This window comes from Pelodiscus sinensis, chromosome 13, assembly GCF_052426305.1.
Source record: "Pelodiscus sinensis isolate ZL-2025 chromosome 13, ASM5242630v1, whole genome shotgun sequence".
NCBI lineage: Eukaryota > Metazoa > Chordata > Testudines > Trionychidae > Pelodiscus > Pelodiscus sinensis.
In genome coordinates this window covers 20,488,926-20,503,414 of record NC_143064.1, presented here as the reverse complement: position 1 = coordinate 20,503,414, position 14,489 = coordinate 20,488,926, and the positions used below count along the sequence as shown (strand labels likewise).

At 43.6% G+C, this 14,489-nt stretch overlaps 1 protein-coding gene across 5 annotated transcripts in view; it reads left to right on the top strand.

The window, feature by feature from the left end:
* Positions 1-14,489, top strand: part of COL4A6 (collagen type IV alpha 6 chain) — a 233,847-nt gene that overhangs the window by 192,457 nt on the left and 26,901 nt on the right. For 4 of the 5 annotated variants that reach the window (XM_075940945.2, XM_075940942.2, XM_075940943.2 and 1 more), the window contains exons 21-27: positions 780-884; positions 1,101-1,261; positions 2,120-2,299; positions 4,812-4,995; positions 6,235-6,288; positions 11,646-11,717; positions 12,189-12,296. In XM_075940945.2, coding sequence (XP_075797060.2) covers positions 780-884; positions 1,101-1,261; positions 2,120-2,299; positions 4,812-4,995; positions 6,235-6,288; positions 11,646-11,717; positions 12,189-12,296 — 864 coding nt within the window. The remainder of the gene's footprint in view (positions 1-779; positions 885-1,100; positions 1,262-2,119; positions 2,300-4,811; positions 4,996-6,234; positions 6,289-11,645; positions 11,718-12,188; positions 12,297-14,489) is intronic. The other variant, XM_075940946.2, reaches the window with a different exon arrangement.

Below are 14,489 nucleotides of genomic sequence, written 5' to 3'. Positions count from 1 at the left end.
AGGAAATCTCCATCCTCCACTCCACTTATTGGGCTCAATTCTGTGGCAGTTTCCATCGCTGCATCCTGTAAGGTGGGGGTGACCCCCCTATGGGCTGCCAGCGCTTCCGTTGGCATCTTTGGAAGGGTTCCCCGGGTAACTCGGTGGGCCCACTCTCTCAAAACCCGTGCGAAGCCTTGCCAATCCCTTCCCAATAAGACAGGGTATGCGAGCGTGGGTGCTAAGGCCATGCGGCATGGCCTTTTGCGATGCCCATCGTCAAACTGAACCCACACCGTGGGATACGGGCTAACATCCCCATGCACACTGAATCCAAATTGATCCGCCCCCAGGCTCTCCGCTCCTCATGAAATCTGCCCGCACGATGGTTTGTCCACACCCCGAGTCCACCAGGGCTTCTACTGGGATCCTCCCTCCCCCCGACTCAAATCGCAACCAGTACCTGAATTCCTTGGGATGATGCTGTCATTGGGTTGGTCTCCAAGATCTGACCAAAGGTGCAGTCCAATACGGGACATTTGCGGTGGAAGTAGCCCTCTTGACAGCACAGGTAACAACTTACCTGGGGGTGAAATCCGATGCCCTGTCACAGGCAGCATTTGGTAATGGGCCAAATTTGGCTCTTCATTGAGTTGAAATCTGTGCAGTCGTATCCACTGACACTAGGACTCAGTCTGGCTCCATGCCACCTTCCCAAAGTAGCTGTTATTGTGGCTGACTAATGGAGCTGAAAGAAGTTTAGATTTCTTATGCCTTTGTTGATATCCTTTCCTCTGCAGGGCCAGTGTTTGTACCTGAAGAAATCCTCGATGGAGAACCTGGGGAACCAGGAACACCTGGACAACGGGGACCACCAGGAGTTTTGGGACTAAAGGGGACCAAAGGTGAAATTTCCTACCTTACCCCTTGTGTTGACATTGAAACCTATGCAAAGTGGATGTGAAACGCTACCTCACCAGAATCATTTTAGGCTCACTTTGCTCATTTTGCATTCACCGACAATACCAAGTGCAAATCCACATGAAGAGGTTCAGGCAGTGGAGATCCAATTATCTGTTTCCACAGTGCTGACAAACACTCTCGTTCACTCTGTTTTCCAGGGGATCCGGGTGATTGTGCTTGTGATGGAGGAGCCACAAGAGCTGGGCCAAAAGGAGCACCAGGCCCTTTGGGTCCACCAGGACGTTCTGGTGAACTTGGGGTTAAGGGTTCCAGTGGAGATCCAGGCAGCGTGGGTGCACAAGGGCCACGGGGGCCTCAAGTAAGTCAGGATAGGATTTCTTCAGTCTCTGCCAATTAAAAAAAAAGTATTGTTCAAAGTGGTCTAAATTTTAAAAAATCTTTCATATTTCAATGAGTGTTTCTGTTTGGTTGGGTAAGAAGGCAAAAGCAATTTGTAGGAATAAGGTAAAATCCTAGAAATGCCATCATTGGAAGTGTTAGAGAGAAAAATGGGTGAGGTCAATGTCTTTGGCCGCCTTCTGTTGGTCAGAATTCTCTGTGTCAGCTCAAACATTTGTCTCCCTGCACAACAGAAGGTGGCCCAGTAAAAGAGATTACCTCACCCACCTTATCTCTTTTATCCTGAGACCACATGCCAACAACAGTGCCGCCTACACCAATGTAAGGTAGTGATTCTGAGAACTCATTTGTCAGAGTGGAGACATTTAGTCGCCATATTGGGTTTTGGACCCTCTCTGGGCCAAGGGTTGGTTTGGAAATGAGAGATGCATTTGGATGAAGAAAGAGAGTAAAATGGTGAGCTCTTTGCATGTTGGTAGCAGTAAGCGTAAGAGCTCCTCTGTGGTACACTTCTTTCCTAGTTGCTGCTGCAATGACATTTCTAAGCAGAGTTTTTATGTTAAAAAATGAAGAGTGATATTTTCAAACTGTTGAGCATAAGTCATCTGTGAGGACTTTTGCAAATCCCACTCTAAATCATTCGTCCTTTAATTTCAGAATAACCATGTCAGCTCCAACTACCTCTGTACATTCATTGTTGATTTATTATGGAAACATTTTATATCTCATTTTTTTTTCTTGATCCTGATGACTTCTGTGGAGTGAAGGTCTTTCCATGTATATCCAGGTACCTGTTTTTTTCTCTTTCTGCCTATAGGCTTTATCTGGTCAACCAGGTTCTCCAGGCCTTAAGGGAGAAAAGGGGGATCCATCTTTTGCAAGTGGCAGAGGTCTCCGGGGGGATCCTGGTGCAATAGGAGTCAGAGGGCCTCCTGGAATCCCAGGAAATCCTGGCAGAGATGGATTGCTAGGTTTACGAGGCCTGCCAGGTCCTCCGGTGAGTTTATACATAATCAGTAAGAATGAGTGCTTCAAAATTGTAATAAGAAGGATCAATAACAGTAAAAAGACTGAATTGTTTGTCATGTTGAGGCCCACTGTATGGGTCCAGAGATCTAAAGCGATGCATTGGATTCATGAACTGACACTGTAGGGATAGACTCTATTTCATGTTATCCATAATTTCATGGAGTATAAGGCCAGAAGTGGCCATTCTATCATATAGGCTGATCTCCTGTGTAAATTTTACTTTGATGCCCCTATATTGAACCCAGTGATTTTAGTTAGACTAGTGTATTTCGGTCCTATGGAAACTAATTCATTGTATGCTGCAAGCAGAGGACAAGAGAGGCCCAACTGCCTAGGACCTTGGAATGACAGGGAATTATTTAGATGGATTAATGATGATGGCACTACTGTCTTTTAGCGAATATAACCCGGGGGTTATATTTGTTTTTACAAACTCCGCACCCCCGCTGCGGGCTATACTCGTGCATGGGATATATAGGAGGTTTTTCACTGGATGGAAGAGTATCCCCTCCCCCCCATCCTTTCACTACCTTTGCCGGGCTGGGCTTAGGCTCCCAGCCCGGACCAAACAACGCGGGGAAACTTCCAAGGGGTGCAGCAGCCGGGAACGCTCTGGAACGCTTGTTGCTCCTGGGCAGGGGCATGGTTTGGGGCGCCGGGGCAGGCGCTGGCCCGGGAGCAACAAGCGAGCGCGTAACGGGTCTGGCGAGCAGCAGCGGCGGCTGCAGGCAGGGAGGGGCACCCGGCTGGATCACGCAGGAGCAACAAGCAACAGGCCCCGGCCCCACTCCTGTGAGCCGTGGCCGCCTACAGACGCCAGACGCTGCTGCTGGACACAGAGCCCCGCGCCACAACTTGCTCCGGGCTCCTTCCCTTTGTCAGCCTGGGATGGGAGCCTCCTGCCTTGCGCCTCTGCCCCAGCTCCAGAGTGTTCCCTTGTTTCTGCGCCCCTTGTAAGTTTCCCTGCATTGTTCGATCGCAGGCTGGGAGCCTAACCCCCCGCACCGCAAATATACCCCCGGCACAGTCTTGTATACTCCGCGGGTTATAGTCATGCGCGGGGTATACAAGATTTTTTTTAACTGAAACAGCAAAAACCATGGAGTGTATTTGGGTGCGGGTTATATTTGGGTGTAGGGTATATTCGCTGAAAAACGGTACCTGTATATGTGTATAGGAAAGTGTAATTCACAATTCTTGAGCTTGGTTTCTCACAGCAGCAGTATCTTCCCTAAATTTTCAACCACCCTAGCATGATGCCTGTGACACACATACAGGATGGCCACAGAATCATTCGTGACCTTCTGCATTGCCCAGGCCAATGATATTCTGGTGTTTTGAACAAGTAAAAGTAATTAGAATAAAGGGCTTTTGCACGCTTCTGACTCAAGAGTGACAAAACTGGAGTGAGAGTAAAGTGCTATAAGAATTCCAGTGTTCATGTGGACCACAGTTTGGATAATCTGCCCCAAAATCCTTAAAACTCCAGTAGCATCTATGAGATTACAGGCAAAGATTTCTGTGCTGTCTTCTAAGGATTTATCTTCACTACAGCTTGCAGCCCTCTTTTAACACATGACAACTTACATGACCCATCATAAACTGTGGCACAGAGAAGGAGCAGAAGCACATTTCCTGCTCCCACAAGTCCTACTTAGGGCTTGTCTACACTACACACTTCAATCCTCTTTTCACACGCATCAATTCACATATGACAAACTGTAGGGCATATGAGCTCTAAATTGCCTTATTAAGTCCATTTCTTAGTCTTCAGCATCTTGAAGGCACAGCTCACATGGCAGAATGAGTGGGGCCAGGGGTAAAGAGTGCAAAGCAGGAGTCATATATGGGTTGGAATTTGAAGTGCCCAGCTGGATAATGAATGTAATATTTACACTTACATGCAGCTGAGCAGTGTTAAGCAGGACACTTTGTTAAGGAAAATTTATTTCAGAGGCTCTCGCCCTCTTAACAGGAATTTCTCCTTCCAAGATTCTCTTCAGCACATCTCTGATTACATAACCATTAGATAAATGATGGGTAAAGTCTGAGAGACAGAGAATTCTCAAGTCACAGGCACTACTTTAATTTTAAGATTTTTTTTAAACAAAAGATACTATCTATCAAATTATAAGAGTCAAATACTGAAATAGAAACGGCTGACCATTAACCTTATAAGTAGAAACACAGGGAAACAGCTTTCAACTTGTATAATTCTTTATATTTTAGCATATATAATGTATTATGCAATGCTTATAGAGGTAAGTAGAGTCTCCTGAATTTAAAAGATTGTGAGCATTAAATTTACAAGATTTCCATATACTTTATCAAACACATTTGAAACTTGCTGCTAAGCATGCCTCACAGTGTCCAATAGAATCACTTAGAACAGCACAAAACACTTGTCAAAACTGTGGCAATGTGCAGTCATTCCAGGTGTGCTTGGTTCTCAGCTGTAGCTGTCTATTTATTATGTGTAGGGTGATGGCGGACTAGGCTTTCCAGGTGAAAAAGGCTTGCCAGGATTGCCTGGCTCCAAGGGCCGGCGCGGAGAGAGTGGTCTTCCCGGCATTGGTTTCCCAGGTCCTAATGGAGTGAGCGGCCCTTCAGGTGATCCAGGAATCGATGGTTTTCCCGGACAACCAGGTCTTCCAGGTCCTCCAGGTAGGCCTGTTAGGAACTACTGTCCTCTTGAAAAGCTGCAAGGCCCCTAAAAACCAGCCAGCCAAAGAAATAATCCACGTCATAACAGGATCCCAGTATTTTCAGAGCAGTAAACTAGATGTCTATTTTCAAATTAAATGTGTGGATAGTCTGCAGGCAAATCAGACTTGATAATGCATCCTTCATTTACTCACATAATCCTACTGAAACGGATGAGATTACTACATGAATATGGACTATGCATGCCAGTAAAGGATACGGGAAGGGGATGCTGATTAAAGCTAACTGTGGTAGAACAAACAGTTTTACAGCCAGCTGCAAACCTAAGGTGATTTCCTGCTAGCAATGTGGTTAAGATGAAAAGCTTTAGATAAAGAAGATCATAAGTATAGCTACATACAATAAAATACATGCAAGACTCAGTGGCCATGGCAATCAAACATAGAGATTAGTTATGATTGATTTCACTAGGTTCTGCTTGTCTTTAGCAAGTGGTACACCATCAGTGAGTGTGTTGCAAGTTCGACATGCCAATTTACAAAGAACATGAATTGTTGCTCTCCCTGGCTAGAAAGCTCTTTAGCTCCAGCTGAAAAAGTTTGATGCTCTTAGCTCTGGAGGTCCCCGTTCAATCCCTGATGATTTTGGCCAGAATAACAGACACCACCTGTAGAGCTTAAGAAATGTTGCAGGGCAGATGTTGTATTTAGTTTGATGTTGCCGATATGACCAATCAGAGCTAGGAACACTTAATGACAAGTGGAGATGTTTGTAAAATTGGGCTTTATATGTGATATTTCAGATATGCCAGAATCTGGAAAATGGTCTCACTACCGAACTATTGAACATAAATAGTCTTTATGTCTAGATTTTAAAGCTGACTTTATTAAGGTGATGTTAACAAAAGCAATATCTTTTCTGCTGCTACTTTTCATTATGTTTTCCACTTTGTGTATATTTAACCTTCTGTATTTATAATACTTGCATGATTAGTAATACAACTAAATATATTCACAGACATAATATTTTCCCCAAAACAAGTCACTGCTAAAATGACATTGAACTGAGTAGAGTTATTCTTCTGACTCTGAATCTCAGGATAAAACCAGACATGTCTACATTGTACACAATGAGAAAAGTCTGTGAACATGTTTGGTCTACTGTTTGAAAAAAGGTGCTTTCAGTCTTATGGGTTTTCTGACTTTGTTTAATCTGTGCTCCTTTGCTTGACTGGTATAGGTGACTGCTGCTGCGGTGAGGAGGTTGGTAAAGGAGTCTTAGACACAGAGGGAGGTGAGAGCTAGGCCTTATTGGTGGCCAGAATAGCAAGGGGAAGATTCCCCATTTTTCCCATCATTGCACAGACACACAGAATGGCATGTAACATAGCAACCATATTCCATGTGGTTGTTATAATAGTCAACACTGGCACTCCATTGAAACTTTCTACACGGGTCTTTTCCTAACTCATGTCTTGTACTAAATGCTAAAAGCTCTGATAACCAATAACTGTATGAATATATTTATATGTCTTTGCTTATTAAAACAACTCTCACAAGGGCTGCTACATGCAGATTGCATCATAGGAATGCAGCAAGAGGGAATATGTGATTATGCACTGACATTCCCAGCCTCATGAATACTGGGTATGAAATGGGTAGCATCATAACTCAACACATTATGCCCCACTTACAATGAATGGCTTTTTTGTAGAAGAGCACCTGTCATCAGAGAACATAGAAACGTGCGAATAAGTCATTAGCCAACTCAATTTACACTTCCAAGATATTGGTGTGGAAACTGAAAAAAATATACCTCCAATACTTAAAAATCATCACATTTATTAAAACACTTTTGATGTATTAAGCTTCATCTAACATTAAAGATATCTGCTTGGTCAGAAGAAATAATTGCTGTTTACACTGTACATATTGGAAGGTTTTATGATGAAGACGAGAGAATATTTTTAAAAAGAGACATTCACCTACTGAAATTATCTTGCCAAAGGCAACAACAAGGAATTTTGCCTAAAACCACACAACATGCAGCTACAATAGATCAGATGAAAATTCTCATTTAAGTAATAAATACTGTAATAGGAACTGATTGTGCAAACCTACATTTGTTGGATTCCTATTCAAGTGGTTAGTCACACTGACTATCATTTGTTAATGACTCCCACTGCCTTCAACTGATATCTTTCACCGGGGGATAGAATATTAGAACAATACTTCCGCACAGTTAGGGTATGTCTAAGCAGCAACAATATTTCGAAATAACATAGTCCACATCTACACAGCAGGCAATTATTTCAAAATAATGTCGAAATACTGTCAAGTTGGAGGACTTCTTACTCTGACTCCTGTAACCGTCATTGTACAAGGAGTACGGGAAGTCGGAGGAAGAGTGCTCTATTTCGAAATAAGTGCTGTGTAAATGCTCTCAATTCCAAAATAAGCTATTTCAGAATAAGCTATGCAATTGACGTAGCTCAATTTGTGTAGCTTATTTTGAGTTAATCCCTGTTGTGTAGACATACCCTTCGTGAGCAGTATTATGAAATTGCTCAGAAATGCTATTGGATTACTCATTTTGTTCCATTGTTGCAATTTCCAGAAGTCTCTCACTGTGTTTTCACAATAGATTTGTTCTCCTGGCATTTGGAGGCCATTATGAAAACATATTAAGTAGCTGGTGAACATTAACTTTGGTTACTTCATTGTGCTATCAGACCCTAGAAATATGTGAAAACTGTGTCCTTAGCATATTACCATTGCCCTTCAATTGCTCCACAAATACAGTTCCCATTGTGCCAATAGTCTATTGCTAGCTAGTTACATAAGTAATGGACATGTCATTTTTTGGATGTTAATTTAAGCAAAACATGTGTTTGAATATAAAAATGTTAATTAAACTGCCCTTTCTGAGCTAGTTAAGCATCTGCGGGGCTGTGTGGCCTCACAGCTTAGAAGAAACTTTGATCCTGTCTAAATGTGCCTATATGTAGACAGCAAACCGAGCATTAAGATTCTGCCACCTAAGTATGTTTCCTCCAGCTCTCTGCTTCTAAATATAAATCAGACTGGGGAATGTTTCATTTTATTTCTCTAAATGTGATCCTCCTTGCTTTAATTCTAACATGAATTAAGAATTAAGAACTGAGCTGTGGTACCAAAGAGCAGTGGTTGGTTTTAAGACCACACCAGTGTACAAGTGTTGTTAGAAATGTTTGTATATGTGTAATTCATGGGGTTAGTCACTTATAAATGCAGTCTGTTACCAAGTAATGCCTTGCATCAGGTAAAAGTGAATTTGAGCACTGATCTTTGGTCTTCCAGTATCAAAGCAGAACATTTCTGTTTCTTCTTGTACATGCACAGCAGTGTCGAAACACAAGTACATTAGAGCCCTAAGGTTTTCTTCCCACTCCCTGCTCCCAGTCAGCTTCATATCTCATTAGCTGAAGTTTTGATCCTCCAGCAGCCTTGATTAACTAGAATTTGTGATTTGAGTCTTTTTCCTCCAGCCCCAGTCTTGTGATCACATGAATGGGAATCTCAAAGTCATAGAGTTTGATGTTATGGGGGGCAAGTAGAAGTGGGATAGAAATTGGACATCATTAGTCCTCATTTCGCTTTTTGGCGGGTGGAGGTTCACATTTGAATTGCTAGACCTGAACCTGCCTTCCAGTTTTGGTTCTGGTCTGGTTCCCAAACCACAAGGGGCCTGTTTTCTCCCTGTGGTTTGGATGTTGCCCAATCTGTATAACTTTCATGAGACTCACAAGACCTTTGCCAGTTTTACTGAAATCTCTTGAAAACAGCCCACAAGGTTTTGATGTCATTGACCCTAAACTAGAGATCTGATTAAGCCTCCAAACTAAATGGAATCCATATGCCATCAGTAGAAAAGACCTGCTATGTCATTTAGTCTTTCTTTTGGCCAGAGCCTCATCCCGCATGGGTCTCCTATTCCCACGGTTGATAAAAATCAGAAGTAGTAAACAATATTGTTTATCCAGGGTCAAGGATGCCGACTGCTTCTACGGGCTCTTGGGCTGGGTGGGGGGGGGGGGGGGGGGGGCTCTGTGCTCCCAGAAGGGGTGGGGCCAGGGTCAGCCAGTCCTCTGCACTATACACACTGCCTCCCCGCCCTTAGAACCGCTCAGAGTGCACAGCGTTCCAGCAGCAATTTAAAGGGCCCTGGGCTCCAGCTGCTGCTGCAGTACCAGCAGAGATGGTCTCCAGCCCTGGGCCACTTTGAATTGCCAGGCCCCAGGGTAACTGCCCCCATGGGCAGGCCTGTCCTTTGTATAATTCTATTGCCTTCATTGGATTTAAACCAGAAATGACTTTGTCTTAGTGTCTCTTACTAATAAAACTCAGAAGCCACCTTAGAGTTGCCTTTATTTGAAGGTTGTCAGTGTTGTTTCGAAAATGAGGGGATTGGGTTGCAAGCTCTTTAAGAATTTGTTTTACAAAAACAAGATGCAGCTAATCCACAGTTTCTTATTGGTTACTGAACCTGCCCAAAATATTGCACCAGTTTGGATGGGCCAGCATTAGTAATTAGTGTAGTAATTAGCTATTTAACTTTTTGTATAAAAAGACTCCAAAGGGGGAGGGGGGGAGAAACAGGAAAAAAATCCTCCTTCCCCCACCTTCAGAAATATGATCCTAGGCTAAATCTAAGGATCAGGTCTGAAGTGACATTAGTTAAGACAAAATATATTTTTAAATCCTTTAGGTTTTTGTTTTTAGAAGGTTAATTTATTCTAGGGGATTTTAGGCAATTAATGTAGGTACTAGCCCTCCAGTCATTTTATTTAAGCAAACACCTACTGAAGAAAATGAGATCTTTTTCTTAATATAAAGGAGCTGCAGGATCTATCTCAGTATTCATGTGTTGTTAGCAATACTGTATCAATAGAGTGTCAAATTGCCAAGAGTCCGATAAAGGGGAACATTGCTAACATAAGAGATTTATCAAAAACATTTGATAGGGTGATGTCTTTAATAATGCCACACATCTCATTCTACAGATAAATGAGATCTTTTCTATGGGAAACGGAAGTAATGGAATAAGCTGTACTGCTATTGATTCCTATATGCTCTTACTACACTAACAACTAAACCATGTGGTTATTTTTCAGACTGATGAACTCTAGAACAGTTGGTTGAAGAATGGCCCAGTAGAAAGACAAACACAGGGACAAAGATTTTAAAAAATGTTGCCTATATTTTGTCTCCTGCATTGATTTTTGTCATTAAATAAATCACTTGAGTTTTTAAAAGTCCTGAGCCACCCACTAGCTGACTTGGTACCTAGACTGTATGCTTCTTGGGGCATGGACTTTCTTTTCAATCTGTGTTTTTCCAGTGCTAAGCACAATGCATCTCTGATCCTTCACTGGAGCTCTTGATCATTGCCATAATACAAATAATAAATAATCAGTTTTTATGTTTAATTTTCATCACCATTTTATAAATGGGGACACAAATATGGTTATACAGTGAGTCATTTTCAAGCCTGGATTAGAAAATAAATCGAACTCCCCCCAGACTTGTCCTCTAGCCATTAGTCCAGAGTTCTTCTCTTTAGTTTAGTGTCAGTAAACTTAGAATATCAACAATGTTAGCCATGACCCTCTCACAAAGTAATAGATTTTGTTGAGGAAGAGTTACCCTGTGGCAGACGAGAAGGTGATTTGCAGTGTGGCAATGTAACAAATTAGTGGTGGTGATTTGCACTGCATCAGTTGTTCTTTAAGTTATTGCTCATGTGCTTTCCACATTAGGTGTGCGTGCTCACCACGTCCACTGGTGCTGGCAGATTTTCCCCCTAGCAGAATCCACAGGGGAGCGGCATTGGCAACCCCTGGAGTGTTGCCCCCATCCATCGCTGTGCACTCTCCCCACCCTCACATCTTTCTTACTGGAAATTCCAACAATGGGGAAGGAGGATGGGTTCTGGAATGGACATGAGCAACACATCTTGAAGAATACCAGTTACAAAAAAGTAACCATCTTTTCGTCTTTGAGAGGTTGCTCATGTCCATTCCCCATAGGCGACTCCAACCAGTACTCACAGAGGCAGGTTCAGAGTCTCATAGATTACAGTATGACCCTGCCAAATCCAGCCTCCTCTCTAACTTGCTGCATGAGGGCATAACGGGCTCTGAGTATGTGGACCGATCCACATGTCTACCACTGCAGGGCTGTAAATACTGGAGAGGGGATTGTGACCTCCTTGGCCAAGTGCTCCCTGGATTAGCTAAGTAGAGGAAATCTAACTACAATGAGTCAAAGACAACAGTTCTGATGCCCTGTCACTGGTGGCAAGAAGAAATTGAGGGGAGCACACAGCACCCCTTTCACCACACCATGGTGATGCCACTCCAGGGGTCACCAGAGCCACTCCTCTATGGATGTTGCTAGGCAAAAAACTTTCAGCGCCGGTGCATGTGGCCAGCATGCACACCTAACATGGAGTAGACATGAGCAGTGCATCTCAAAGAACACCAGTTCTGAAAAGAAAACGGGTCTTTTCACTCACTTTGCTCATAATTTAGTCCGAACATTCAGTGTCCTAATTGTAACCAGCTAACTACAAAGGAACTGTGTGTAGTTTCAGTATATTTCTTTTTCTAGGAGTCACCATGCCCTGTGCAGTTCCAGAAGCGTTTGGTGCCCCTGGGCCTCCAGGCATACCAGGACGCCCAGGTATGGAGATTGACTTTTAATACTCTGTGTAATACAGTGGTTTATTGCCCGTGTGCTAAGTCTCCCTCCAGAGAGCAGAGATCCTGATCCTTAATCACAACTAAACAATAGCTTTTCTGTAGCACAAGTGGGTGGCGCTTGTGCTTGCTTCCTGGAGGCGCTCCGTTTGATTCACACTGACTGTTGTGCTGTCTATAGATGTGTCCTACTTATATTCATAGTTCTGTGAAAGTCATTGTTATTGAGGGATGTAGAGAACTTCTGCCCTTCAATGTAGCTCCCCAAAACAAAAGACTTGTTCTTTTCTATTTAAATTGATGGGATGATCACGGAGTTGGGGCAGCATTGACTAGTTTAAATTAGTACCGTAGGTGGCTTTTTGAGGTTAGCTTTGCAGGGAATATCTAATCCCACTTCACAATATTATGCTTGTGTCTCCCATCCTAAACTGATACTGTTTTTAATCCTCAGGTCTCAAGGGCAGCCCGGGCATTCCAGGCAGCCCAGGCCAACCTGGATTAAGTGGGTCAAAAGGACAACCAGGCAGTCCTGGAGCCATAGGACTGGTTGGCACACAAGGTAAGAAATGAATTAGGTAGGAAATTTGAGACTGTCTGTTTAATGTACAATATTTTGTCAGCAGAGATATCAAACTCTTTCCCTGTCCCCTTCGGTTCATGGACACGCAGACCGCTCCCCATCCTGCTGATGATCACTGTTATTTTAAAGCCATTGCTGCATGGGAAAATAATGTTGGGGAAATATTGAATGAATTTTTATCTGCCTTTAAAATTTTATGAGGAGAGATTAATAAGACTGACTTTTCAGCTTGGAAAAGAGAGGACTAAGGAAGATATGATAGAGGTCTATAAAATCATGACTAGTGTGAAGACTGCAAATAAGGAAGTGATTATATACCTTTTCCTAACACAAGAACTTGGAGCCACCAAATGAAATTAAAAGGCAGCAGGTTTAAAATCAACAAAAGGAAGTATTTCTTCACACAGTGCACAGACAGTCTGTGGAGCTCTTTGCCAGAGGATATTGGGAAGGCCAAGGTTCATAAAAGAACTAGATCAATTCATGAAGGATAGGTCCATCAATGGCTGTTAGCTCAAATGGGCAGGGATGGTGACTCTAGCCTCTGTTTGCCAGAAGCTGGTAATGGGCAACATTGGATGAATAACTTGATCACTCTCTGGGACACCTGGAATTGGTCACTGCTGGAAAACAGAGTACTGGGCTAGGTGGACTTTTGACCCAGTATGGCCATTCTTATGTTCTTATTGTGATGAAGGAGCTACAACTAAGGAGAAGAGCCAGCAACCATGTGACCATTGAGCTCACATGCTCTGTAGGACCCAGTTTGGGAACCATTGATTTTTAGTATAAAATGGGTTTGACAGCTACACGAAAACCCTAGTCGCTTGGTGGTATGGTAATCAGCATACAACATTGGAAACACAAATGCTGTTATTTTTGTGATGTTTGTAGTCCGTCTGTAGGCAATGTGCCATGCAGAAAGGCAGAAAAGTCAGAAAGGAGGAATTTTAAAGCATGTTTTCCTTCTGCCTGTCCCTGAAGAGACCTGGTCTACATGAGAAAATCATTGCAGAGGCATAGCTGACATGAAAATGCGAAGTTGTTTGTCCTTGCAACCATTTAGCAACACTCTTGACAGTGTTCTTTCAGCACTTTTGCACACCCTGCTTTCCAGCCATTGTTGTACCTGTGTGTTCTAGGGCTGAATCATCATCGCATTATGCCAAATGCTGTCCTACGGATACAAGGGCTTTTGGGTGATAGCCACTCATGAGGCACTGCAGTGTGGAATAGAGGGAGAAGGCTTGGGTGAACATGTGCTTCTGCAACATTTGTGATTGTCACTGAGGCGTGGGGAGTCACTGGGCCCTGCATCCCATCCTCAGCCAGATACAACTGTCAGCAGCTAGAACGGAAGGTTTATTAGTCAACAGGGACAAAGGGTAGAACAAGCTTGTCAGCGCAGTAAACAGAAGCAGCCAGTACAATCCATCTTGGAGAGAGGGGGCTCAGAGCCAAGGGGCCTGACTTCCATGTCTGCACCCCAAAGCCAGCAAGAGTCACCCTTTCATCCAGACGCCAGCCCTGGAGCCAGCCCCACCTCCTGCCTTTGTCCAGCTTCCTGGGTAAAAGGTTACACCCCTCTTCTCAGGTTACAGAAAGCATAAGCCATTGTGTATGTGATGGAGGCTATCACCCCGAAATTCCCAGCACCAACTAGGCATTGGCATACTGCCCAGGGAAACTGGTGCACACACAGGGTTACAACAGGATAGTAGGAATCACATGCAACATAAAGCAAACGGAGTGACTACAATCCCCACTTCATTACAGTGATTTCCAGCCCTTCCTAGTGAGTAGGGATGTTAAATTTAGATTAATTAACTAATTGAATAGTTGATGGGATTTCCATCAGCTATTCGATTACTCGATAAGTGTGCCTCCGCCTTTGAATTGTAGCAAGAGCTCTGCCAGGCTCCTGCTACAGTTCAAAAGTGGAAGCCCCACAGGGAGCATGAGGCCAGGAGAGGACTGGCCCCACGCTCCCTGTGGCACTTGAGCCTTTGAAAAGTATAAGCACCCTGGCAGCGCTAATGTACATTTCAAAGGCAGAATTACAGGAGAACCTACACAAGCAGAGACTGCTTCAGTCGCCTCTCGTGCCATTTCCCACTGAGCCTCTACCTCCGTTGCCCCCCACGGAGACAGTGCTGGGGGGAACCGGCTTAA